Source organism: Symphalangus syndactylus, chromosome 12 (genome assembly GCF_028878055.3).
Source record: "Symphalangus syndactylus isolate Jambi chromosome 12, NHGRI_mSymSyn1-v2.1_pri, whole genome shotgun sequence".
Taxonomy (NCBI): Eukaryota; Metazoa; Chordata; class Mammalia; order Primates; family Hylobatidae; genus Symphalangus; species Symphalangus syndactylus.
Genome location: NC_072441.2, coordinates 75,031,545 through 75,056,905, shown reverse-complemented (window position 1 = coordinate 75,056,905; position 25,361 = coordinate 75,031,545). Strand labels below are relative to the sequence as shown.

The 25,361-nt window shown below is 39.1% G+C and overlaps 1 protein-coding gene across 6 annotated transcripts in view; it reads right to left on the bottom strand.

Moving 5' to 3' along the window:
* Positions 1-3,975: 3,975 nt before the first annotated feature.
* The window catches only part of FMO5 (flavin containing dimethylaniline monoxygenase 5), a 32,680-nt gene continuing 11,294 nt past the window's right edge, over positions 3,976-25,361 (bottom strand). For 3 of the 6 annotated variants that reach the window (XM_063625924.1, XM_063625923.1, XM_063625922.1), the window contains exons 4-9: positions 23,538-23,700; positions 22,633-22,775; positions 18,831-19,030; positions 16,548-16,900; positions 10,004-10,076; positions 3,976-7,188 (exon numbers count right to left, since the gene is read on the bottom strand). In XM_063625924.1, coding sequence (XP_063481994.1) covers positions 6,843-7,188; positions 10,004-10,076; positions 16,548-16,900; positions 18,831-19,030; positions 22,633-22,775; positions 23,538-23,700 — 1,278 coding nt within the window. In that variant the 3' untranslated portion in view covers positions 3,976-6,842. Of the gene's footprint in view, positions 7,189-10,003; positions 10,077-16,547; positions 16,901-18,830; positions 19,031-22,632; positions 22,776-23,537; positions 24,680-25,361 lie in introns of all 6 variants that reach the window. The other 3 variants (XM_063625927.1, XM_063625926.1, XM_063625925.1) reach the window with 2 other exon arrangements.

Genomic DNA, 25,361 nt, shown 5'->3' with positions numbered 1-25,361 from the left:
AAGAGAACTTTTTTTGTTTGTTTGGTTTTTGTTTTTTGCTTTTTTTTGAGACGGAGCCTTGCTCTGTTGCCAGGCTGGAGTGCAGCGGTGTGATCTCAGCTCACTGCAACCTCCACCTCCCAGGTTCAAGCAATTCTCCTGCCTCAGCCTTCTGAGTAGCTGGGACCACAGGTGCGTGCCACCACACCCAGTCAATCTTTGTATTTTTTAGTAGAGATGGGGTTTCACCATTCCGGCCAGGATGGTCTCGATTTCTTGACCTCGTGATCCACCCGCCTTGGCCTCCCAAAGTGCTGGGACTACAGGCATGAGCCACTGCGTCCGGCCTGAAAAGAGCCTTAAAATAAGTTTATTTAAAATTCTCAGAAAAAGGAAGATGCCAGTTTGAACACACCCCAGCTCCATGCCATTTCTCACCCCTACCCACCCAATTTTCACAAGTCAGAAGCTATTGGTGCTAGCAGATAATAGAGTACAATAAACGCCTAAGGATCAGTGAGAGGCCTGACAGAACAGATACAGGTCCACCTCTCCTTTTGACTAAATCAAACTTTACCATACATCCAAATTACCTAGAGGGTCAAATATGCAGATTGCTGGTCTATGTACCCAGAGTTTCTGATTCTGTAAGTCTGGAGTGGGGCCTGAGGACTTGTATCAAGTACAAGGCTGGTGTTTCTGCTTCAAGGACCACATTTTGAGAAACGCGGGCTAGACAAGGGTCTAGAGACCAGTATTCAAGATCCCCAGTAAAAGGCATTGTGCAGAAAGGAGTTAGCTGACTCTTAGAACCATAATAATGCTTTCCATACCTAAAAAATAAACAATTAAAATCAACTAGGATGTGGGGGAACAAATCTCTCATACAGAATTCCAAATAATTTATGTAGCTACTGCCCCCTCAAGGAATTAGAGCACAACTCCATGCTTGTGACTGCTTTAGCTTGCAAGTTTGGCCCATGGATGGGATTTGGGAACTTGGATTTTGGGAGGTTTCTTACCACCTTAAGTGATAAGAGTGGCTCACTTTTTAAAAACTGTTTGTACAAACAATGTGAGTTATGCTGAACACTTGCTTTTCTTCTGGGAGTCTGGAATTCTGATATGTGCTAAGCAGAGGGTGCCTATGTGACTAGCTCCAACTAAAAACCTCATCACAGAGTGAAGATATGTGAAAGTCTTTTGATTGTTTCCATTTTCTTAGAGGAAAAAAAGAGAAGATGATAAGCTGACTGTGAGGAAAGGAGACAACATATTTGAGGTTTGAGGAGATAGGTTATATACAGTAATCAACTAGAAAGGTGGGACAGAAAATTGTCTAGAAAAATGAAGTATGATTGGCAGTAGCACTGAAGGCCTACCTATGTTCAGTGGTTATGAATTTCAGACAAGGCAAGTCACCATACTAGTATTTTTCTCTTGCCATGTTTAGCTATTTTGATGCAGGCACATAACCAAAGATGAAGTTTAGCTAAGCAAGTATGGAGGAGCGCAACAAAGGAATTGAGAGTGCATGGTAGGATGTGATTATAATGTTGGACTATGCATTTTAAATGAGGTGGGCTGGGAAATGAAGACAGCGGGTTGATGGGCAGCCCAGTGGAGTCAAAGAACTGCTGGAGTTGGAGTACCAGAGTGAATGAACTGAAAAGGTAGAAGAGAGTTTTAAAGAGTGGGATGCTTGAAATTGAGACTTCAGTGGTGTTGCGGTTATTCACGACAATGTCTTAGATATGTCCATGTGGGTATAGGTAGTTGAGATGAGGCAGATTATAAAATCACTGGAGTAAGAAGATCACATAACTAAAGGGCCAGATAGCAGAGAGTGTTAGAGATCTACCTCAACATTCATTCTCTCTTCCTTCTTAATAACAGAACCTTGATTTTTTTCCTGAGATATTGCCTCTCCGTATAAAGACACATTTTGTAGTCTCCCCAGTAGCTAGATATGTAACTAAGTTCTTCCAATAAGACTAAGTGAAAATGTTATGTGGAACTTTTCTAAAGTCTCCTTAAAAGAAAAGGGTTGTGCCCTTGTTACATTTCTCCTTCCTTCTGTGTAGAATGTCCATATAATGGCTATAGCTACAGTGGGCCATCTTGGACCATGAAGTATATGGTACATGCTGAAGATAGTGGAGCAGAAGGAGAAGCTGAAGAACTGTTATATCATCTCAGGACTATCTACTTCCAGACTTTTTTTAATATAAGAGGAAAATAAACTTAAATCTTATTTAAGTCATTGTTATTTGGGGTTTTTCTGTTAAATGTAGCTGAAGCTAATCCTGACTAAGATGTTGGATTGGTGAAAGTGTTACCTACATCAGTGTTAAGACCAACTACAGGAGTAGTTTTATATTATAGAGAGGCAGAGAGCTTGGTGCTAAAATCTTTACTGAATGAAGGGGAGTCAACAATTCTGCAAATAACTTCAATCAGAAGTTATGGGTGCTTCAAAGGAGCTGGGAAATTTGGGAAAGCAAGGCAGAATGGCAGTGAAATTAGGGCAGCATGAGGGTCAAGGATGACATATATATACCCTACCTTCTTTCTTGTACTAAGATCTTGGCTTCTTATGTCTTGTGTTTGATTGAGGAAATGAATTATAGACGAGGACATACCACTTGTGTTTTAAACCACAACTAAACATTAAAGATAACATACCAGGCCAGGCGCGGTGGCTCACACCTGTAATCCCTGCACTTTGGGAGGCTGAGGCGGGTGGATCACGAGGTCAGGAGATCGAGACCATCTTGGCTAACACGATGAAACCCCGTCTCTACTAAAAATACAAAAATTAGCCGGGCGTGGTGGCGGACGCCTGTAGTCCCAGCTACACGGGAGGCTGAGGCAGGAGAATGACGTGAAGCCGGGAGGCGGAGCTTGCAGTGAGCCGAGATGGCGTCATTGCACTCCAGCCTGGGCGACAGAGTGAGTCTCCGTCTCAAAAAAAAACAAACAAACCAAAAAAGAGATAACATACTGATTCAGATCAATGACTCAGAACAGTTTTTGGAAGAACATGCTTGTCCTGCAGACATTTCAAAATGTTAATCACCCTTTAATCTGTTTCATCACTTTTTCTAAAAGAATTATTCACTGTTTGATTTAATCCTTTGAAAGTCATCTATTTACCTCCCATATTGAATATATTCATTTAATTAATTCATTCTTAACTTACTGAGGTCTTACTATGTTCCAGCCACTACATTAGGCAGTAGGAACACACAGATTAAGTACAAAATGTATTTCTTCGAGTTTTCTAGTTCAAGGAGGAAACAGGTGAGAGAACCAACTATTGTTATATATTATGATAAGGCTATTCATAAAATGTAATTGAGAAGAACACTAGTTGTAATGAGAGCACAGAGGAAGGTGACCTATTTCATACTGAGGGTCAGGAAGATATTCCCTGAAGAGTTAACAGATGACCTGAATCTGGACGATGGTATAGGTGTTAGCCAGCTGGGCCAGTGGAGAATTTATAAAGAGGAAAGTACAGCACAAGAATGTGTATAAAAGCATGGAAAAACTTGGCACTCTGAGAAATTCCATTAGGCAGTCTGGAGGTTGTTTAAATGCTGTATTACTCCTAACAAAAGTAACAGGCCCAGTATTAAGTAAAATAATCTTATTTATGAACGTACATGACATCAGCATACCATAAATTTGCTAGTGGGGTCTGCTGGGTTAATGTGCGCAGCTTCAAGAAAGAACATATCTAAGTGATTTTAAGAAGTTGTGCATTTTGACTTTATATCACCATTTTACATTCTCTATAATTATAGTCTATACTTACTCAGCAAAGGAAGCAAAACTGCTGAATTAAGTTACATTATGCATTATTAAAGCAACTTAATTTGTGGAGAAATCATAGAAAAACATAGTAATTTGAATGACTTGTACTAGCCAGTATTCTTCCTCTGAGAAAATTCTGCCAGACCATAGCTCTGGGTCAAATCCTGAGCCAAAAAATAATAATAATAACTCCACATTTCTTTTTATTTTTAAATTTTATAAGAGTTTTAGATTTAAGAAAAGTTGCAAAAATAGTACAGCATTCTCATATACCCCACATCCAATTTCCTTTATTGTTGACATTTTACATTCCTCTGGTACATTTGTCACAACTAATAAACCAATATTGATACATTATTAACCAAAATGCATACTTTATTAATATTCCCTTAATTTTTGCTTAAAGTTCTTTTTCTGTTACAGGAGCCCATCCAGGATACTACATTACATTTAGATGTCACGTCTCCTTAGGCCCCTTTATTCCGGGACAATTTCTCAGACTTTCTTTGTTGATGATCTTGACAGTTTTGAGGTAGTCAGGTATTTGTAGAATATTCTTCAACTTGGGTTTGTCTGATGTTTTTCTCATGGTTAGACTGCATGATGGTTTTTGAGAGGAATACAACACAGAGGTAAAGTGGCCTTCTCATCACTTCATCTCAAAGGTACATACTATCAATGTGACTTATTACTGTTAGTGTTAATCTTGATAACCTAGCTGAGATAGTGTTTATCAGATTTCTCCACTACAAAGTTATTTTCCTCCTTTTCATATGTAATTTTTGGAAGGAAGTCACTATTCAGCTCACACTGGAGAAGTAGGAAGTTCTGCTCCATATCCTTGAAGGCAGAGTTCATAAGTTATTTGGAATTCTTCTTCATGGGAGATTCATCTTTTCTACCCCATTTATTAATGTATTCAATCATTTATTTATATCAGCATGGACTCATGGGCATTTTTCATATTTTATGTTATAATTCAATACTAGGTTATTTTATTGCTCAAATTATTCTAGCTTTGGCCATTGGGACAACTTTGAGATGGCTCTTGTGTCCCTTTGACATATGCCATTGAGTTTGCTTTTTGAGCACTTCCTTATTTTCTGGCACTACAAAAATATATGTATTTTTTCGTAATCGACTTTAAAATAATTAGGAAAATGATAGAACATTTTAATATAAGAGCAAGATATGGTAAATTGATGAATATTATTAGACAGTATCAGTAACAAGAGCTTTGTATCTTAAGTTGTTTTGAGTTCAATTTCCTGTTCACATCTTACTTTTAGCTTGGTTGAGCTAAAGAATCATTAACCAATGATTTTTTTTGTAACCTTACATATAATATGTACAATGAGAGAATCAATTAATTTCGAATTACATACTCCTAATTTAAAAAACAAACTGGTGTACTTATTGCTGATAACTAGGAATTATATTATCAAAGGGCTGTTAATTCAACAAATTTACATGCTAAAAGAGAAACAAATTTATATGTTAAAAGAAATTAAAAGGAAGCAAGAGACATTCAATTTGCTTTTGATCTGCAGATTTAAAAATACTAGGTCCATTTTAATAGATGATAAATCTCCAGTATCACAAGGATTAGGGAAAGCAAAAGACCTGAAAAGTAATACCAGTTCTCAGTTCTCTAACTCTCAAAAGGCATTCCACAGGTAAATTCGGTGAAAGGGCCGGCAATTGTTCAAATGTTTACATAAGAAGAAGTTGTAGTTCTCACATTTCTGGTTCTCTTACAGGTGTTTGTATTTGGAAAGATAATACTCTCTAATGTTGTTCTTTTCCGTTGTTCAGGTTTATCCTGTTGTTAAGTAATAAGCAGGAATCCAAATACAAACATACTGTACAACAGCTATTAATGAACATCACTTGAGTTCAGTGTGCCTGACAGCTGACACTTAGTTAATTTCTCCATGAAACAAGAACAGTGAAACTTCCACAGATGAGAAAACAGAATCATCAGTGGCACTGGGATGTAAACCCAAGTCCCTGCTTTGCATTTCATTTGCTCTGTTTTTCAGAACTACACTTTATGACATGAGAAAAACTGGTATAAGCAGAATGTTCCTACATTTAGTTAATATCAATTCTAATTTAATACATAAATGACTTGTTCGAATACTTACTACTTAGACTCCATGTAAGGGAGGAGAAAAGGGGAGAAAATTAGAGTGGGGGAAGATGAATCAAATCACACTTATAGACCACACTACAACAGTTGGAAGCTACTTATCATATTTGCTAAGATAAAGTTTTGTTGGATCCTAATATGGGAACAAAGAGATTTAAAAAGGTAGGACAGCTAATTTAAAATCCCAAAATTCTCAACCAAGTTGATCTCATTGGCAGATGGTAGATGATCTGAATGACTGTGAGCCTAGAAAGTTGAAAGTAATTTCTTTGTTGAGAAAATAAAGACATGGTTCCTAAGGAAAAGGGCTAAAAATGACCATGTTTCAAGTACACTAGTGAATAGCAAGTGAAACAAAATGTCTTAAGCATCTATATGTCTTATCTTAGATACATACAACTATTGTAAGAACATTATTTCTCTTACCTCTCAGGAAACATATTTAGTTATAATATGAAAAAAACTAAAATTCAGCTTCTAATAGAAAATCAAACCCTATCAGAAGAAGAGTTACGTGGAGTAAGTGATTTTATACAGATGCTGACTTACTCTCCCTACCATAAAATTTGATAAACAACAAACATTTATTAAGCACCTACCACATGTCAAGAACTCTGCTAGAGACATACAAAGATGACTAAAAGAGTACCTGAGCTCCCAGTCTGGGGATTACCACAAGGAAGAGTGATGGATCATGAGTGGAAGGGAGATGAGTTAATACAAATGAAAAACAGGTTTCATTGTAGGAAAAAGGAAAGTGAATTAATGCTTTCGAAAGAGACATTAAAGTAGATTTCTGGGCAATATGAAACTGAGAGTCAATCTCATCAGATTCTGAAGGCATCTGTAGATAAGCTTCCCAATGAAAAACAGGGCAGTGACAATAGGACAACTAGAAATAAGCTATAATTATAGCAAAGAAGGCAAGAGCTAGCATAAGCTTGCCTATTGTCATTGTTGAAGTCATAGAACTACTCCTTTCAACTACTCTTGTCATCAGAGGCTTCCTGATGCGATCATCTGTGGTGAGGATAGCTTTTCGAGCCCCATCCCACTTTCCAGGGCCCTGTACACGATACTGGATTGGAGTGCAGGGTCCCAGTAATAAGTGTAATGCCAGCTTGGGGTCAGTGAAGGCCAGAGACAGCAGATTGGGCCTGACCCCCACCAAATCAGCAAGCTCTTCCATGGTATCTATGTAGTCTCCCTGAATGGTATGGCGTTGGCTCTCCACATACCTAAAGTAGAAAAAACAGAAACCATGGCCTGTCAATAATTCAGTCAGTCAGTCAGTCAGTCAATTACTGCCTTCTGAGTGCCTGCTATTGGCTCAATATCGGACTAGGAGCTGTGGAATATAGAGAAGAAAGATAAAACATTTGTCACTGTCCTTAAGGATCTTAGGAGCTACAAAAGGAGATAAGACAGATAAACATGAAGCGAGACTTCTGAGTGGTTTCAGAATGCTAAATAGAAATGTAGAGAAGGGATAGTTAAAAGAGAGCTGTAACTGTTAGGTTCTTGAAGGATGTGAAAGATACAGATAAAATGAGGGGCAGGTATAGCACATCCAGAAACAAAGGACTCTGATGTTATGAGAAAGAGAAAACCCATCACAAAAATTCTCAAGTATGGCATCCTCAATTATTTTATGAGGGCAGTGGTGACAGGGTCCACAGGGCAGGACTTCCCAGGGCCAATGTTAATTTGGAATCCTGAAAGGATGAGGGAGACTGACTTACTCCACGACAGAAAATAGCCCTCCAAATGGAGACAAATGAAATGATTACACCAAGTGCAGACTTAAAGATTTAAAAGGACTTTTTAGGGGGAAAATGTGGTTGATTAACAGTGATATCTGTGTGGTGGAGTGGGATTTGGTGAGCTAATGAGTGACTTTCACTTTTTACTTTCTGTAATGAAAAAGAAAGAACTGCAGGACAGAGAGGAAGAGAAAAGCCAAATCAAGCCAATTAAGATTGAAGAATCAAAGAACAGGGACAGGAAAAAAATGATAGAAAATAAATTTGAGGTAGAATTGGTGAGATGGAATTTCAGAGGACCTGATAGAGGGTCAAGTAGGAATTTATTGAAATGGGACTAGATTTAGGAGAGAAAAAGGTAAAACAGTAAAGAATTTGAGAGCTTTCCCTTATGAACAATATGTTGGCTCAAGAGTTTGTAGGCATGCATTTATTTATCCTATAATAGTAGGTCAAGATCTGTACTATTCATGAGGTTGGGCATGGTGTTTCATGCATGTAATCCTAGCACTTTTGGAGGCCAAGGCAGGCAGATCACTTTGAGCTCAGGAGTTCGAGATCAGCCTGGGCAACATGGCGAAACCCCATCTCTACAGAAAACACAAAAATTAGCCAGGCATTGTTAGTGTGCCTGTAGTCCCAGCTACTCGGGAGGCTGAGGCGGGAGAATTGCTTGACCCCAGGAAGTGGAGGTTGCAGTGAGCCAAGATCACGCCACTTCACTCCAGCCTGGGTAACAGAGTGAGACCCCATATCAAAAAAAAAAAAAAAAAAAGAGCTATAGTATTCAAGAAGGTTTCACAAAAGAGGCTCACTAGCTCCTGCCTTGATTATACAGATTAAATAAACTCATATAAAAGAATGTATACACATAGTCGGCCTTTAATAAAGGTTACATTATATCCTTGGGTTACTGACTACTCAGGGTCAGAAGGTGGTTAGACAAAAATAAGTCAAAGGAAAGAGAGGAGGAAAGTTAAAATAAGATACTTTTGAGCCAGAAAAGAAAGCACCCCAAGAAGGAAGAAATGTTTAAAAGCACCAAACTCAGTAGTGAGAAGGAGGAAAATGAAGTTGGTCACAGGTGACCTTTAAGAGAGCAGTTTACGGCCGGGCACGGTGGCTCATGCCTGTAATCCCAGCACTTTGGGAGGCTGAGGTGGGCAGATCATAAGGTCGGGAGTTTGAGACCAGCCTGGCCAACATGGAGAAATCCCATCTCTACTAAAAATACAAAAATTAGCTGGGTTTGGTGGCATGCACCTGTAGTCCCAGCTACTCAGGAGGCTGAGGCAGGAGAATCGCTTGAACCCAGGAGGTGGAGGTTGCAGTGAGTGAAGATCGCCCCACTGACTCTAGCCTGAGTGACAGAGTGAGACTCTGTCTAAAAAAAAAAAAAAAGCAGTTCAAGGAGTAAGGATGGAAGTTAACAATGCAGAAGGCTTAGGAGGGAGCAAAAGGTGAGAATTTAGAAAATTTAGTGCAGAAGTTTGGCAGTGAAAGGAAGGAGGAAAATAGGAGAGCACCTGGAAGTGGTAACGGAATTAAATAAAAAACTTACTTTCTCCTCCTCCCACACAAGGGAAAGTTATGCAAGTATAATCAGTTGAAGATAACCACCTCGTTAGGCCTGGAATGATTGTGTCTGTCAGTTTTCCACAGAAATTTAGAGACTTACCATCAATTTCCACTTTGTCCAAATAAAAAACACCCAGCGATTGAGCTTAAGTTCTGAAATTCAGACTGCTAAATGACTGTGTTCACCAAAACACTAAGGAGCTGGCTGTTACCATGTTCCCAACTCACATGGACTATTCATACCATGAGCCACTGTGACTTGAGTGTGCTGTCACATGAGCATTGCCAGCGAAGTGGCCACTGCAGACTTGTAAATCTACCTACAGATTTGTAATTCACCCATAGCTACCTCTCATTCATTTACTGTCACTATTCCTTCCTCTGGCAAGTCTACTAGCACTTCAAGTAATCCTCACAAAAATAATATACCTCTGCCTTCTGATTTTATTTCCATATGCGTTTTCCTATGTGACATTTTTTTAGGCATTAAACATATGATTTTAGACACCTAAAACTTTTCTCTTTTCTTACCCATATTTAGACTACTAGTGCTATTTCTCCATTCTATTGTCACAAACTATTTTTCCTTTTTTCTTCATAATAGACTCTAAATCCTTAAGCTAACCTGAGGCAGTTAAGTACAGTACAATATTTCTTTTATTAAGAAATAAGTAGAAATGTAACCATATATCTTCCTGGGAGAGTTTCTTACCTTTTGTCAATTTCCTCTTGAGCTTTAGATATTTCTGCCATCATTTCACTCTGTGAGGGCAATGTCTTTAGCCCTAAAGATAAAAATTAAAATTTTAACTGTAAAATTACCTCAGTAGGAACAATAATCCTATAAACAATTACTATGCTATGGAGAATTCAAAGAAATACAGGATAAGTTTCCTGTACCCAAGGAGGTTACAATTCACTTGATCACCTTACTCTACCACCACCACAATATAATATTAACATCTGTAGCTTTCTCTACTTATTCTTCTTTGTCTTTGGAAGAGATTTCCCCTACTCTGACTTCCAACCAATACCTGCCTCCTCCCTAATGTAGTCTTTCAGTTAGCAAATGAAATATGGACATGAGAAAATGGCCTTAAAGGTATATGGAAAATTAGTTACAAAGTTAAAGGGCAGGAGAGTGGGGAAACACAGCTGCACCTGTATTCTTGATAACAAAGGGGCCTTATATCAACAGAAAGAGAATTAAGTAAAAATAAATTCTTTTTTTTTTTTTTTTTTTTTGAGACAGACTCTTGCTCTGTCACCCAGACTGGAGTGCAGTGGCGTGATCTCAGCTCACTGCAACCTATGCCTCCAGGTTCAAGCGATTCTCCTGCCTCAGCCTCCCGAGTAGCTGGGACTACAGGTGCACGCCACCAAACCCAGCTAAATTTTTTTTGTAGTTTTAGTAGAGACGAGGTTTCACCATATTGGTCGGGCTGGTCTCGAACTCCTGACCTCAGGTGATCCACCCGTCTCTGCCTCCCAAGGTGCTGGGATTACAGGCGTGAGCCACCATGCCCGGCCAAAATAAATCTTAATCACATTTTATGCCTAAAGTCCTGTGGAAGATAAGCCTCATCTTCTAAACATGTTTCTTTGATAAGAGTAGGGGTTAAGGCCAAGGGGAACTCATAATACCTAATATTGACTGATAAATTTAAGTATGATGCACAAACAGTTCCAGTTGTAGGAATTATACACCAAGGACAGGGCTAGACAAAGGCTTAATAGTATTTAAGTCAGTATGAATAATGCTAAGCTTAAACAATTAGTTGTATGCCCCTATAACTAGGGACTATGCCATGTAGAAGATTTTGGCCACATCCAGTCCTAAGGTGTCACTCCATAAAATTGTGGAATATGGAATTTCAGAATGGCAATATATTTTACCTGATACAAGTGTTCTTTCTACAAGTACTCTAACCTAGTGGTTATCTCATTCCTCCTTAAACATCTCTGGTGATGGGTATCTATAATAATTATATCTGAGGTGATTATATAATTATTTGACTGCTCTAGCTGCTGGAATATTACTATTTTTATTGACACCAAGATCTGACTCTTTGCATTTGCATCACTGGACCAAGCTCTGCCTTCTGGAGCCACAGAGTTTAATGTTAATACATGTCAGCTCTTGAAACATTTGGAAATGATTGTCATAACTCCTTTAAGTCTTCTCATTATCAGGCTAAACAGTACAAGTTTCTCATATAACGGTTTTCACATTCTCTGCCATCTTGGTTGCCCTTCGCTAAGCATACTCTAATAACTATCCTGGTGTATCCCTCTTAAAATATGGAACTCAGAAGTTCATCACTCTCAAATAGCCTTCTGTGGTTTTCCATGTGTTTTTACATTTTAGCCATGGGAATTATTACTTATCTTCATAAATCAACTAGGAAACACTGAAATGCTTCATTTAAGATTAATCATAGGTCTCTTCGGATACTGAAAAAAAGCATTTTGAGGTCAATTTCCAAATTACTTCTACACAACCACAAGTTTTACTTCTATTAGCTAGAAACATGAAGGAGGAGGTATATTTCTTGATTGTGGGAGACACCCAGTTCATAAAAGAAAGAAAAAAACAACAAAAAACCCTATCTATTTCTCTGTCTGTCTATATATAGATAGATAAAGAGGTATATACATCTTAGTCTAGAGCTCATGGGGTGAAAAAATTTTTAAAAATTAAAAAATTTTAAAAAGATGTATACATCTTTTTACCTGTATACCCTGTGGTACAGTTATGTCTTAATTCATAAATTTTGTTTTTGCAGTGTTTCCTTATTTAGACACATTAGCTTTACCATATTTCTTATCTCCCTCCATGTCTTTGCTCCCCATCTTAGATTCCCAATTCCAATGAATGGCCTCAACACCTGAACAGATTCTTTTCTGTCTCTCTTCTCCAACATGCCTTCTGTCACCAAATTCTTCAGATTTGCCTGTGAAATTTCATTTAAGTCTGGCTCCTCCAGTTCCTTTAGATTGTCATTACCTTGGTTTAAAGCCCTCATGCTGTCTTAGTGAGACTTTTACCACAGGCTCTTACTGACCTATTTCCCATTTCACCCCCCTCTAACATATCTTCTAAACTGCAGATCTGATTTGACTCCTCTTCCGGTTAAAATCCTTCAGTGGTTCTCCACTTTGTACCTTAAATGCAAACTTGATATTGCCTGTGAGTATTTCTAGTTTCATTTTCCTTCATTCCTATAACACTTTAACAGCATTCTGAACTACTTGCAGTTCCCAGAACTCTATTTGTTCTGTCACTTTCATCTAACTTTGCATAAACAGTAGTGATTATTTCCCCTCCATGGTCAAGATTTCCTTGTCCTTTTAGTAAATTCCTATGTAGTTGTAGGGAGAATTGGGTACTTATTGCCTACTGCTCTCATGGCAGCTCTTCTCAATTGCTACTGGAGCACTTGTTTAGGATATAGTTAAATATCTGCTGAATGAACAAATCATTAATTGTCTGTTTACTTGTCTGTCTTTGATATGGTTTGGCTGTGTCCCCACCCAAATCTTATCTTGAATTTTGGGTCCCACAATCCCCATGTGTCATGGGAGGGGCCTGGTGGGAGGTGATTTAATCATGGGGTGGTTACCCTCACACTGCTCATGCTGTTCTCATGATAGTGAGTGAGTTCTCACGAGATCTGATGGTTTTATAAAGGGCTTCCCCTTTCACTCAGCACTCATTCTCTCTCCTGCCACCCTGTGAAGAGGTGCCTTCTGCCATGATTGTAAGTTTCCTGAGGCCTCCCCAGCCATTCAGAACTGTGAGTGAATTAAATCTCTTTCCTTTAGAAACTACTCAGCCTCAGGCAGTTCTTTATAGCAGCATGAGAATGGACTAACACAGTCTTCCTTGCTTGGCTCTGCATTCCAGAAAGATAGGGATTTTCTGTATGGTCATATTTGCTTCTCCAGCCCCTAGCAGAGGGCCTGGTACATACTAAGAGGTCAGTATATGTTATCTGAAGAGTGTTGAAGAACAGTGAGGATCTGAAGTTCAGAGATCTTCCAAGGGTTCCAAGACAAGGTGAGAAGGAAGAGAGCCTGAATTATAGTTCTGTGGTAGTAGGCCTTCAGTCTGCCGTCAGCCTAAAGCAGGTTGTAGCTGTGTAATCCTGACTTGCTCCTGCATATTTCAGTGTATATGTAATGTTACGAGAGAAAAGAGATCTAGCTCCCATTCTGCAATTTCAGTCCAGTTGAGGCTTTTAACATAACTGGAAATTGGCTAAGGTAGCCCATAAGCTGAGATCCTCAAATAAGAAGTTTCTGCTTCAGAATTTAGAATTTAATTTACCTCAAGGCTAAACTGGCATTTCTTAGAATAGACGTTTATTAGATACCTCTTATGTGCTAGGCACTGGTCTAGGTTTGCAATACAAAGGCAAATAAACATAAGTCCTTTACTTAAGGAGCTATCACTATACGATGAAGGGAGGGAAGAAATATGCATAGACTTTTCCTATACAAATAAAAAGTAAAAGGAGGGCATATCAAGAAGAAAGGACAGTGGAAACAAAAGCACAGGGTACAAGGGTACCTGCGGTGTTTGCTGCTTAGTGGGTACATCATCCAGTGCCTCTAGAGTATTGTAGGAAGTATGGTAAAGACTAGTGAAAGATGGGCCTGAGGCCTGGTGCAGTGGCTCATGCCTGTAATCCTAGCACTTTGGGAGGCTGAGGTGGGCGGATCACGAGGTCAAGAGATCGAGACCATCCTGGCTAACATGGTGAAACTCCATCTCTACTAAAAATACAAAAAAACTAGCCGGGCGTGGTGGCGGGCGCCTGTAGCCCCAGCTACTCGGGAGGCTGAGGCAGGAGAATGGCCTGAACCCGAGAGGTGGAGCTTGCAGTGGGCCGAGATAGCGCCACTGCACTCCAGCCTGGGCGACAGAGAGAGACTCTGTCACAAAAAAAAAAAAAAAAAAAAAAAAAAAAAAAAAAAAGATGGGCCTGAAATTGGAGGTTGTATCCAATTTGTGGAGGAACTTGAATGCCAGGCTATGACATAATGCCTTCTTGTGATCCAGAGATTTGGTGTAACTTGATATAGTTTTCAAGGAAAGAAAGTTGCTGAGTGAAAAATAAAACACTTGCAAGGGCTGCAAAAGAGGCAATCAAAAAAGAAACTGTTTCATTTCAGTCAAGGCAAGGAAGTAAATTCAGTGTTGTAGAAAACAGTAGAATATTTTCTTGACAAGAGAACAATAATTCCAGAGAACAGAAGAAGAAGGAAAATGGGGCTTGGTAGGGGACACACAAGGAAGGAGGCAGGCTTTGTTGGGCAGACATGAAAAAAATGGGAAAAACAAGCTAATCCAAAGGTTTAAAATTGGCATAGTGAAGGGATAATTCAGGGAAGAGAAAGGCAAGAATGTGGGAGGCAGGCAGATTGGCCATGGACAGAATAAAAAACCCAGGGTTCCTGTTGGAAGTCTGGTAAAGTTATAGAATTCTGAATATTTCTTCCTTCCAGGTGTTAGAAAAAAGCTGGAGGAATTAGCACTAGGCTTCTGCTAGCATAGGAAGCTGGGCTTTTTTTGTACATTTTCCCTAAGATCCCCTAATCTCATAGCCATAATGCAGACTCTTGCAAATACTCATTTTCTCTATTTCCTCTCAAGAATTAACTTGGTCTTGGAAAAGAGTCCCAGTTGCTTAAAGTATACTAAGATGCTGTGGCCTGTTTTAATGAACTGTTCTCCCCTTATGTAATTGACCCAACTAAAAGATCACTTTAATATGACTAGAATTAGGCCAACTTAATGGGCTATTTGCGTTTGACTACTTGTATAGTGCTCTCAGGTAGTACATAATCTGCTGTTTAGGACTGGAAGTAATAGAAATTTGGGGAAATTTAGAAAGGTTGTTGAACTATCAACTCTAATACCATTGGTTCTTTTTTTCTCTGCAACTGGGAAGATTTTCACTAGGGAAAACAAAAAAGGTGTAATTCCAACAGGAACTCTGAGTAGTTTTAATTAAATGCTAGTAACAATAGCAAATTTTGTTATAACAACCATAGAATCAGTGAATTTCTTCTTTAGAAGGACCCTCAAACATCATCTTCTTTCTCTCTATCCTGAGGCTTGAATCTACCCCATACCTTCCCCCTCTCCTGCCCCGGCCCAATGAGCATTCAGTCATTTGGCATCCTTTTCCTATTCTGCTTAGAATTTCAGAGGCAGCCAGTTCCATCATGAAATGGCATTGGCTGATAGGAAAAAGGTTTTGGATTTTTTTCTTAATGGTAAGCTGATGTGTAACCCTCAAGATTTCACTCCTTGATTCTGGTTTGACCCTTTGAAGCTACACTGAGTAAATCTAATCCTTCTTCCATGGGCCTTCCCTTCATATATTTGAAGGAAATTCTCACATCTCTCCTGAAGTTTATCTTGTCCAGGCTAAATCTCTCTTCAGCTTTTTCAGTTGTACTTCAGATGGCATGTTTTCAAATCCCTTAAAAAATTTTTATCTCTCTCCTTATTAAATGCACTCCAGCTTCACTTTTAAAATGTATCATTAGGGGTGGTCTGGCCAGTTTAGAGAATAACAGTTTTAATGTTCTAGGACATTATAGTTTTTAAATGATGCTAGATTTAATTATTTCTTTGGAAGCTATATCATTCTACTGACTCATATGAAACCTATTCCCCCCCCCCCTTTTTTTTTTCATATATTGCTAGCCAAAACTGAAAGAGGGGACATAAAAGGAGAAAAGTGAGAATTTGGGAGATTGAATATCCTACAATATTGACTAGTCTCCAACCAGGTCTTTATTTTTGGCCGAAATCAAGTCATACTATTTCTATATTTTATTTTATCTATAATGAAAGAAGATAAAACTATTTTACTTCACAAATATATGCCAGTTGCCTAAAATCGAGATGAGTAAATTCTAATTTGGAGTACACATTGGAATTACTGGGGAATATTTTTCTCAAAGATGTTATGACTGCCCCACCCCAGACTAACTAAATAAGCATCAGCAAGGATGGTGTCAAAGCATGCATAGCTTGGGAAAATTTCCCAGGTATGATGTATGTCCATGGTTATAAATTGCTACTTTAGATTCACTCAAAAATAAATTTTTCTGTACTAACTTTGTGCTAGGCACTGTTGTAATCATACATGCTATCTCTAGCTATTTAAAAACAAGTACCTAAACAGAGGTAAACATATCACCAAGTAATTAAGTAGTCTATTTGCATGGTCACTTACCTTTAAATACCTGAGTGGCCCAGCGTCCTTGGAGCTCTGAAATGGGCATAATGGCTCCTAAGGGCTGAATCAAGCCTATGATTGCAAGAGTTGGCCTTTCCAGGTTAGGAGGGAAGACCTTTTTATACAGGGATATCTTGTTTTTGACCACTTTGACGGAATCTTCCAGAAATGGAAAGGCAAAGCTATAGCCTGTGGCAAAGATAACAGCATCAATGTCATCCTCCCTGGAGCCATCCTCAAATATGGCAGCTGTCTCCATGAATTCCTTCACATTTCCTTTCACTTTCACCAAGCCAGAAATGATACGATTTGGCAGGTCATCATTTACGGTTGGATGCTGACTCAGAGCTCTGTGAGTGGTGACAAAGATCAAGCGGAGAAATGAGAGAAAGAGAAATCATATAAGTAAAATTTTGCTTTGGTGGAGGTAAACAGTATGCCAATAATCTTCCCCTTGGTCTATGCATGAAGTTTGGAAAGGTCTAATTTACACTAGGTTGGCACAGATCAAGATCAGATTTGAAGTTGGACCCTGGATGCACTGAAAGGGAGAGTGTTGGAGGAGTGAAGGAAGAGTGTTGTTTGAGGAGTGCATATATGATTTCTCAAGTAACAGTAATATTCTGTGTGTGATATGATAAGGCCACAGGTCAATAGTTTGTATCCTCATATCAAGAAGCCTGACAGAACTAAGCTGTCAACATTCTGTTCAGTCTCATTTCCAGTTTCAAAGGCTCAAGAGCTAGGTTTAGGCCACTGTTTTCCAAACTGTATAATAAATTACATGTATGTAGCAATTTACAGTTTATAAATTGCTTTTACATGCATTAACTTGACTCTCACAAAACTCTACGAAGGAAGCAGAATAGGTGTCATTATCCAGGTTTTATAAATGAGGAAATTGAGGCCTAGAAAAGTTATGTGACTTGTCCAATGATACACAGCCTAGGATTTTAGAATTTATCTCAAAGTTGTTTTCAATGAATTATCTTGGTATACTTTGGGCTTGTTATTGTTTCCTAGGGACAGTGTAGGATACAGATACTGGAAACACTGGGTTGGTGCAAAAGTAATTGCTTATTTTTTTGCCATTACTTTTAATAATAATAAGGCTGGTTTCTAGTATCATGGATCTTTCTAAAAGGCAGTCTTTTTTTTTTTTTTTTGAGACAGAGTCTCACTCTTTTGCCCAAGCTGGAGTGCAGTGGCACGATCTTGGCTCACTGCAACCTCCACCTCCCAGGTTCAAGTGATTCTCCTGTCTCAGCCTCCCGAGTAGCTTGGACTACAGGCACCTGCCACCATGCCTGGCTAATTTTTGTATTTTTAGTAGAGACGGGGTTTCACCATGTTGGCCAAGCTGGTCTCGAACTCCTGACCTCGTGATCCTCCCACTTCGGCCTCCCAAAGTGCTGGGATTACACGCGTGAGCCACGGCACCTGGCCTAAAAAGCAGTCTTAATGCCTGAATACTATATTAACTCATCTTCAGACAGCGCTGTCCTGGCCTCAGGAATTTTATATGTTTAAATTACCACTACTGGTTTGTTGTATTTAGTTATGCTTTGACACTAGGTCGATTGTGTTCTGCATTCCAACCTCATGATTTCATCTTTTTCTCCAAACCTACTCCTTTTCACCAGCAATACCACCATCCATCCATATAGTTGCCCAACCCACAAAACCATGAGTTATATATCTGGTAACCAAGCCTTTTCCCTTTCTCCTCTTAACATCCCCAAAATAGTTTTATCTACTTGTTATCTCAACCAGATGATACAATTGTCTTTAGGACCTCCTGTCCCATCCCACTCCCACGCCATTTTCAAAATGGTCTTTCTAAAATGTAGGTATTATTATGTTACTCACTTGCCTAAATCTTTGAATGGCTTTGGACTGTCTTCATTCCATATTTTTTATTTAGCAGACCAAAGGTTTTCTTTCGCTTTTTTTTTTTTTGACAGTAACAAAATGTTTATTATAACATCCAGCCAAGAATACAAACACAAAATACCTCTTAATTTAAGGAGAATAAGAAAACATCACGTGATTCTTAGAGTACTACTACAAATACAGCCTTCACCTACAGTAAAAATTAAGCTAATTTCAATCATTTTGGTCATCATCCCAGTCTTTCTTCCCACTTGGAGGCTTAGGCCCACCATCTGGTTTTGCCATGATGACCTGATCCACTCTAAGTACAGTGACTACAGCATTAGTAGCGAGTTCTTATTCTTGTGCTTTGGCCATTATCCCTGCACTCCCATCCTGGGAACATACCTGTGTTTAGGCTTCAGGCCAAACATTTCATGGTCAAACCTTTGGTTTATCTTTTTTTCCAAATATTTGTTTGCTAATGATTGGCCACAGATCTTCCACATAAAATGCGTAAGTCGAGAAGAGAACAACACATCAAAAGGATATCCGTAGTCCCCTACACGATTCAGGATCCAAGCCCCTCTCCTGGTGCTGAGGAAAACCTGGGGCATGGAAGAAATTGTTTGCTTTTGTCACTCAGATTCGTAAACCTTCAAAAGCACCCCCATTTTCTTCAAGAATCATTTCAGGCCGGGCGCGGTGGCTCACGCCTGTAATCCCAGCACTTTGGGAGGCTGAGGCGGGTGGATCACGAGGTCAGGAGATCGAGACCATCCTGGCTAACACAGTGAAACCCCGTCTCTACTAAAAATACAAAAAATTAGCCGGGCGTGGTTGCAGGTGCCTGTAGTCCCAGCTACTCGGGAGGCTGAAGCAGGAGAATGGCGTCAACCTCTGCACTCCAGCCTGGGCGACAGAGACTCTGTCTCAGAAAAAAAAAAAAAAAAAAGATTTCAAACTCATTAGTCTGGCTTTTTAGCCCCTGCACAATCTTTGTGGGTTTTCATGTTTGTTTCCTGCCATTTTCCTTCCCAAACACTAAACTTACAATTAAATTGGTGTATCTACTGTCCAAGAATATGTCCTGCTCTAATACACCATTGTATTTCTGTTTAGTGCCATTATGCCTGCCTGAAATGCCTTCTTTCCTCTTAACTCTCCGAAGCCTGTTCATTTTTAAGACCCAGATCAAGATTGCCTCCTCCATGAAAAAACGACTGACTATTCAGGCTGACAATTTTCTCTCCATCCTCTGAATTTCTCTAACACTTATCACCTGTAGAACTCATTAAAAATCATGTACTGGTAAAGTTGAAAGCAGCTGGAGACCATTTAATCTAAAACCCTCATTCTTTTGCCATTGACATTGCTTGCATTATTTCAAAAACCCCTGCTATTTATCATTTTTATTGATATTAAACTTTCTACACTCCTAATTTCTCTCTTCAAATGTGTTTTGTCAAGGGTAGGAGATAAAGCTTACAGCAGATTATCATCCACAGCAGATTATCATCACTTCCATTTATTGGGATTTGTGACCTTTAAGTTATTGTGCTAAGTCCTTCATCTATATTACAACAACCTCTTGAGGAAAGTATTATTACACCCATGTTATAGATGATGGGCATGGAAAGGATGAATAACTTGCCTGAGATCACAGAGCTAGTAAGTGGCAGAGCTGAATTTCCAACCCAGGTCTGACTAACTCCAAAGCCTGTGCTTAAGAAATGTTTGATTGATTATTTAATGGAGAAAAATAAGATTGCTAGTAGAACAACAGGAAGCTAGTCAGTCTTTCTGTGTCCTCCGCTGGCTAAAGTTCATGTTCAGAACTGACAAAGATTTGATATGCAGTTACCTGGCAAAAGAATCACTTTTCCTACATTATGAAACTCTCTGGAGATGGCTTCCAGATTGTAAGTTATATAAGCACATTGCTTCATAGTCTTTTTGTCTAAGATGACCTGTCTACAGAGGGATAATTGTTTACTTCACAAATCTTATCTCACCTAAAGTGACTGTAAGCACTGTGATAATTATGTACTTCCACAGTCACAGTTGAAAGAGCATATATGGTCTTAGAAACTGAACAATTTTGTGTGCCAGCTATATAACTTCTGATGAGTAATGAAAATGCTCAGAGCCCTAATTAAAAGGTTTCCTATTTATGAAATAGTAATAATAATAATAATACATATATCACAAGGCTGTTGTGATAATTAAGTAGTGTTTTTGTAAAAGGTGTGGTATATAGTAAACACTTGATAAGTGCTTAATGGCTGTCATATTTCTTATTTCAGTTTTCCATCTATACCTTGTTTTAAGCAAATAACATTTACCAATCAGATTTTTAAGGAACATTATTTAATCAATGTAATCTTATATGAAATTAATATTGAAAGAAAGGAATGTTTTCTCTTTACAAAAGCATCCACAAGAATTATATGAAAAACTTCCATGATATACTGAAATATATAGGTCCATTTAAGGTTTTTGATTTATAAACAAATCATCATGAATACAATTTACAAGTAAAGCAAAAAGTTAGAACTCAGCCATTGAGTTTCTTCAGCTTGCATTAGTGGTGTGACAGTATTGCCTCTGCTATGCAGACTTAGTTTTCCTTTGCATTTTCCCAGGCTTTCTCACAGACACAGCCACCTTATTTGTACCCACACAGAAATGCTTTGTTATGTGGCAACCTGCAATTCCCCAGGGCAGGTAAGGCCAAGCTCCCTTAGAACTGCCCATTTGACAAGCCAATGATATTAAAGATGGCTCTCGCCATGGGTCCCCACTCCACATTTTGCACATTCTTCTACCATAACACCCACATACGTTTTAACCCTTGTTTATATAATTACTTTAATTATTTTTAATCCTTGTTTATATGATTATCTCCTGATAAATGTCTGTTGAATTAATTTATGAAGTATCATATGAAATAATTTTTGTGGTTATAGATGAGGATAGTAATGAGAAGAAGTGTTTTTCAAACAAAGTTGCTGAGTAAGTCATTTAACAGAATTGTAGCACTAAGCTTCTAATTAAAGTAAAACAATTTAAAACATCTTTGTAGAGAAGCATGGCTTAATTAAAGTTACTAAAGAACAACCAAGACATTTACCTATTGCCAATAGAGTTTGATTCAATACAGACATTAATAACAAAATACAATATTGGTATGTCTTTTTCCAGGAATTTATAGTGAAGACACTTGCTTCTCAGTTCAAAGTCTGCTATACAAAAACCAAAACAAACAAAACAAAAAGCCAAGGAGATATAATTGCTTTAGAATGAATGTTATTCTGAGTTACCTAACTGTATGCAAAGGCTGGGGCAAGCTGCTTGCATGTGCTACAGTTTGGATGCTATACCGACACCCACATTGTCTTTGGGAAGATAAAATTGCTACTTTTTTCCATTTGGGGAGTGTAAAGGAAAATTCATGCACCATCCTATGAGTGAAAAGTTTCCAATGATCACGCGTGCTTTCCTTTATGTAAGAACATAGCACTCGCCGGGCGCAGTGGCTCACGCTTGTAATCCCAGCACTTTGGGAGGCCGAGGCGGGCGGATCACGAGGTCAGGAGATCGAGACCACGGTGAAACCCCGTCTCTACTAAAAAAAAATACAAAAAATTAGCCGGGCGTGGTGGCGGGCGCCTGTAGTCCCAGCTACTCGGAGAGGCTGAGGCAGGAGAATGGCGTGAATCCGGGAGGCGGAGCTTGCAGTGAGCCGAGATTGCGCCACCACACTCCAGCGTGGGTGACAGAGCGAGACTCCGTCTCAAAAAAAAAAAAAAAAAAGAACATAGCACTTCTGCTGGCCAATTGAAGATCCTCGCTCTCAATACTGCTCTCTAACAACCTCTCCCAGCAATTACTTGGTCTTGGCTTTGATAAAAAGCCAGAGGCACACTCTGAGAAGATGCCTGAATAGGATAATGAGCCCAGACTTTAGCCAATCCAGTTCCTTGGTGTGAGGCTAGCTGCACAATGGACCTCTAACTGGTAGCCTTAACTCCTCTATTAGCACCAATCACAATGTTGCCAACTGAGGTAATGAAACCAAGCCCTACATTTGCCACTGGCACTGAGGGGCTATGTGCAGGTATCCCTATTCTCTGTTGGGTCCACCTGCAGCTTCCTTGGAGAAACTGAAGCTAGAGTTAAGCAAAGTAAATAATTGAGTGATTCAAACCTGCTTGGCTGTTTGGCTAATCTCTACAGCCAGATCCCCTCCAGAATTCCCAATGCCAATTATAATGACTCTCTTTCCAGTGAATCCCTCTGGGTGCTTATAGTCTCGACTGTGGAAGTACTGCCCTTTGAACTTCTCAATTCCTGCAAGAGAAGGGAAAATAATTATTGGGTAATGGTTTACATGATAGATATCATTTGTCAAGTCATTTGGTCTTTTTGCAGACTTAAGTTTAAGCATATATTCTCCAAGTGTCCTCTTTACTCAGCTACTTTCTTGCCTTTCTCAGTATTTTTGCCTATTTTCTTTTCCCATAGCCTCAGAGTAGTACCTTGTCATATGTACTTTGCTTAACTCAGGATGTGTTTGTATTTTGGATTTAGAGATATAAATACAAACTGCCTCAGAAAACCTCCATTCTCTTTTATCTTTTCATCCCCTTAAATACCTACTCCCATTTCACTTACAGCACATATATTCTTATATACTTTAGAGTATAAAGAGTGCTTTTTTTTTTTAATGAAAATCCAGGCCAAAGACTGAAATTCTTCAAGCTTTCATTCCTTCCTTAGAAACTCAATATTTCTGTTTATTGCTGAAAAATTCCTCATTCAACCTAATGCTCCTCAAGAACTCCACATTCTTCCTTTTGATACTCCAGTCATTTGATACAATGACTAAAGTCATTGCAAAACTAAATAGACCTCAAATTTTGCTCTAATCTCCAAAATTACAAAAATGGCAGTAATACAAGTTACCCCAACATCTTTCTGAAGAACAACAATAATTAGGATAAGTCTTACTTCATTCCAAAGTAGGAATTACTCAGACCACAATCCTCCCATTCCTCAGGGGTCAGGTCAGAGGCATGGGTCAAAGGTCTTCCTTCCTGGTAAGCTGCTCACCAGGGAAGCTTTCCAGAGGTAGATGAGCATTGGTGTGATGGCCAGTGCAAACCATGACTCCATCAAAGACATTCATCTCCTTTTTCCCTTCAGATTCAGTGACCACTTCCCATTGGCCTGAAGTTGAAAAATCAGGCTGCTTCTTCACACTGCACACAGTGGTCTGAAAAGAAAAGTGATAACCACAGGGGACATCCCTGACATGACTCTCCCTGCATAGTGTTACACAAAGGGCTGATATCACAGGCACTATCACATAATAGGACCCATGCAGGGATATTTGATTTTCATACTCCACAAATAAGAACTGTTTTGGGCTGTGGTCAGAATGAGAAAACTTCGACAAGACAGAAAAAAATAACATAGTGTTGGCAGTCTAATGTACCCTCCTCTTCTAGAAAAGTGCAAGTCACTAGGTCTCTTGGTCCAGGTCCTAAGGCACTGTAACACCTGAGTAAAGCCTGGGCTTCTCCTGAGCTTTTATGACACTCCATGCACTAAATGCCTATTCTTCTTCTGACCCCTATATGTCCTGAGACCTTCTGATGTCTTCTTACCCTAGGTTCTCTTCTCCTGGCTACCTTTAAATAAGTGACTGAGCTATAGGGCTCCTTTTCCTGGTAGGATAGAAAAACACCTCAGTGGCTCTCATTTTATATAAGTGAATCTCCCTTCGGCTCCCATAAATACCCATTTTACAAGGAACTATAAAGAAAGAGGCTGTGAAACAGGATAGTGTTATGATTTTTAGCTTTATAAAAAATAATAAATATGGGTTACCCTACTTAGGTTAAGGAAACACTATGTGCTTCTAAGGGCCCATGACCATAATGTCTTCATGGACTAATAGAGACATCACCCCTGGCGGGGTGCAGTGGCTCACGCATGTAATCCCAGCACTTTGGGAGGCTGAGCCAGGTGGATCACCTGAGGTCAGGAGTTCAAAACTCACCTGGCCAACATGGCGAAAACCCGTCTCTACTACAAATACAAAAATTAGTGGGTGTGGTGGCACATGCTTGTAATCCCAGCTACTCGGGAGGCTGAGGCGGGAGAATTGCTTGAACTTGGGAGGTGGAGGTTGCAGTGAGCCGAGATCGTGTCACTGTACTCCAGCCTGGGCAACAGAGCAAGACTCTTGTCTGAAAAAAAAAAAAAGAGAGAGAGAGACAAACCACCCCTGCATGTGCTGGCCATCCAGCACTATTTATAGTTCCTCTATCATGTTCTTTTACACAGGCTGGTGCCTCTGCCTAGATCACCCTTTATTCCTTATTTGGTAGACTCCTACTCACCCTTCAAGACTCAGCTTTAAGAAAACTTTATCTTCTTTAAGAAAACTTCCCTGGAACCTGATACTTCATGTCCTGATGGGTTCAACATCTCTCCTCCGAGCTGCAACGTATAAATCTCTAGCATTTGTCCCCATGTAACTCTTTATTTTTATTAATTATATTTATAATAAAATTTTTCTTCATTTTTTATCCCCTTAACTAGACTATAAAGTTACTGATTTTTCTTTTTTGTCTTTGCATATTCAATGCTTAGTATGGTAGCAAACTTGTTCAATAAGTATTGTTTAAATAAATGAAAGAAGCACCACTGGAATGTAAATGACTTACTTTAGAAGTTCACTAGATGTTTTCATTTTCTTATTGTCATTAAGCAGAAAAAGGCATGACTTGGCAGGATGATCAGAAGGCAGAAGGTTTGGGCTTTTTGCCAGCTGTCAGAAATATCTGACCATAAAATTCTTTTATGGTCATGATCAGAAATTATAGAAAAGTCCTAGAATACTTTAGAGCAGGAAGGAACCACAGAAGT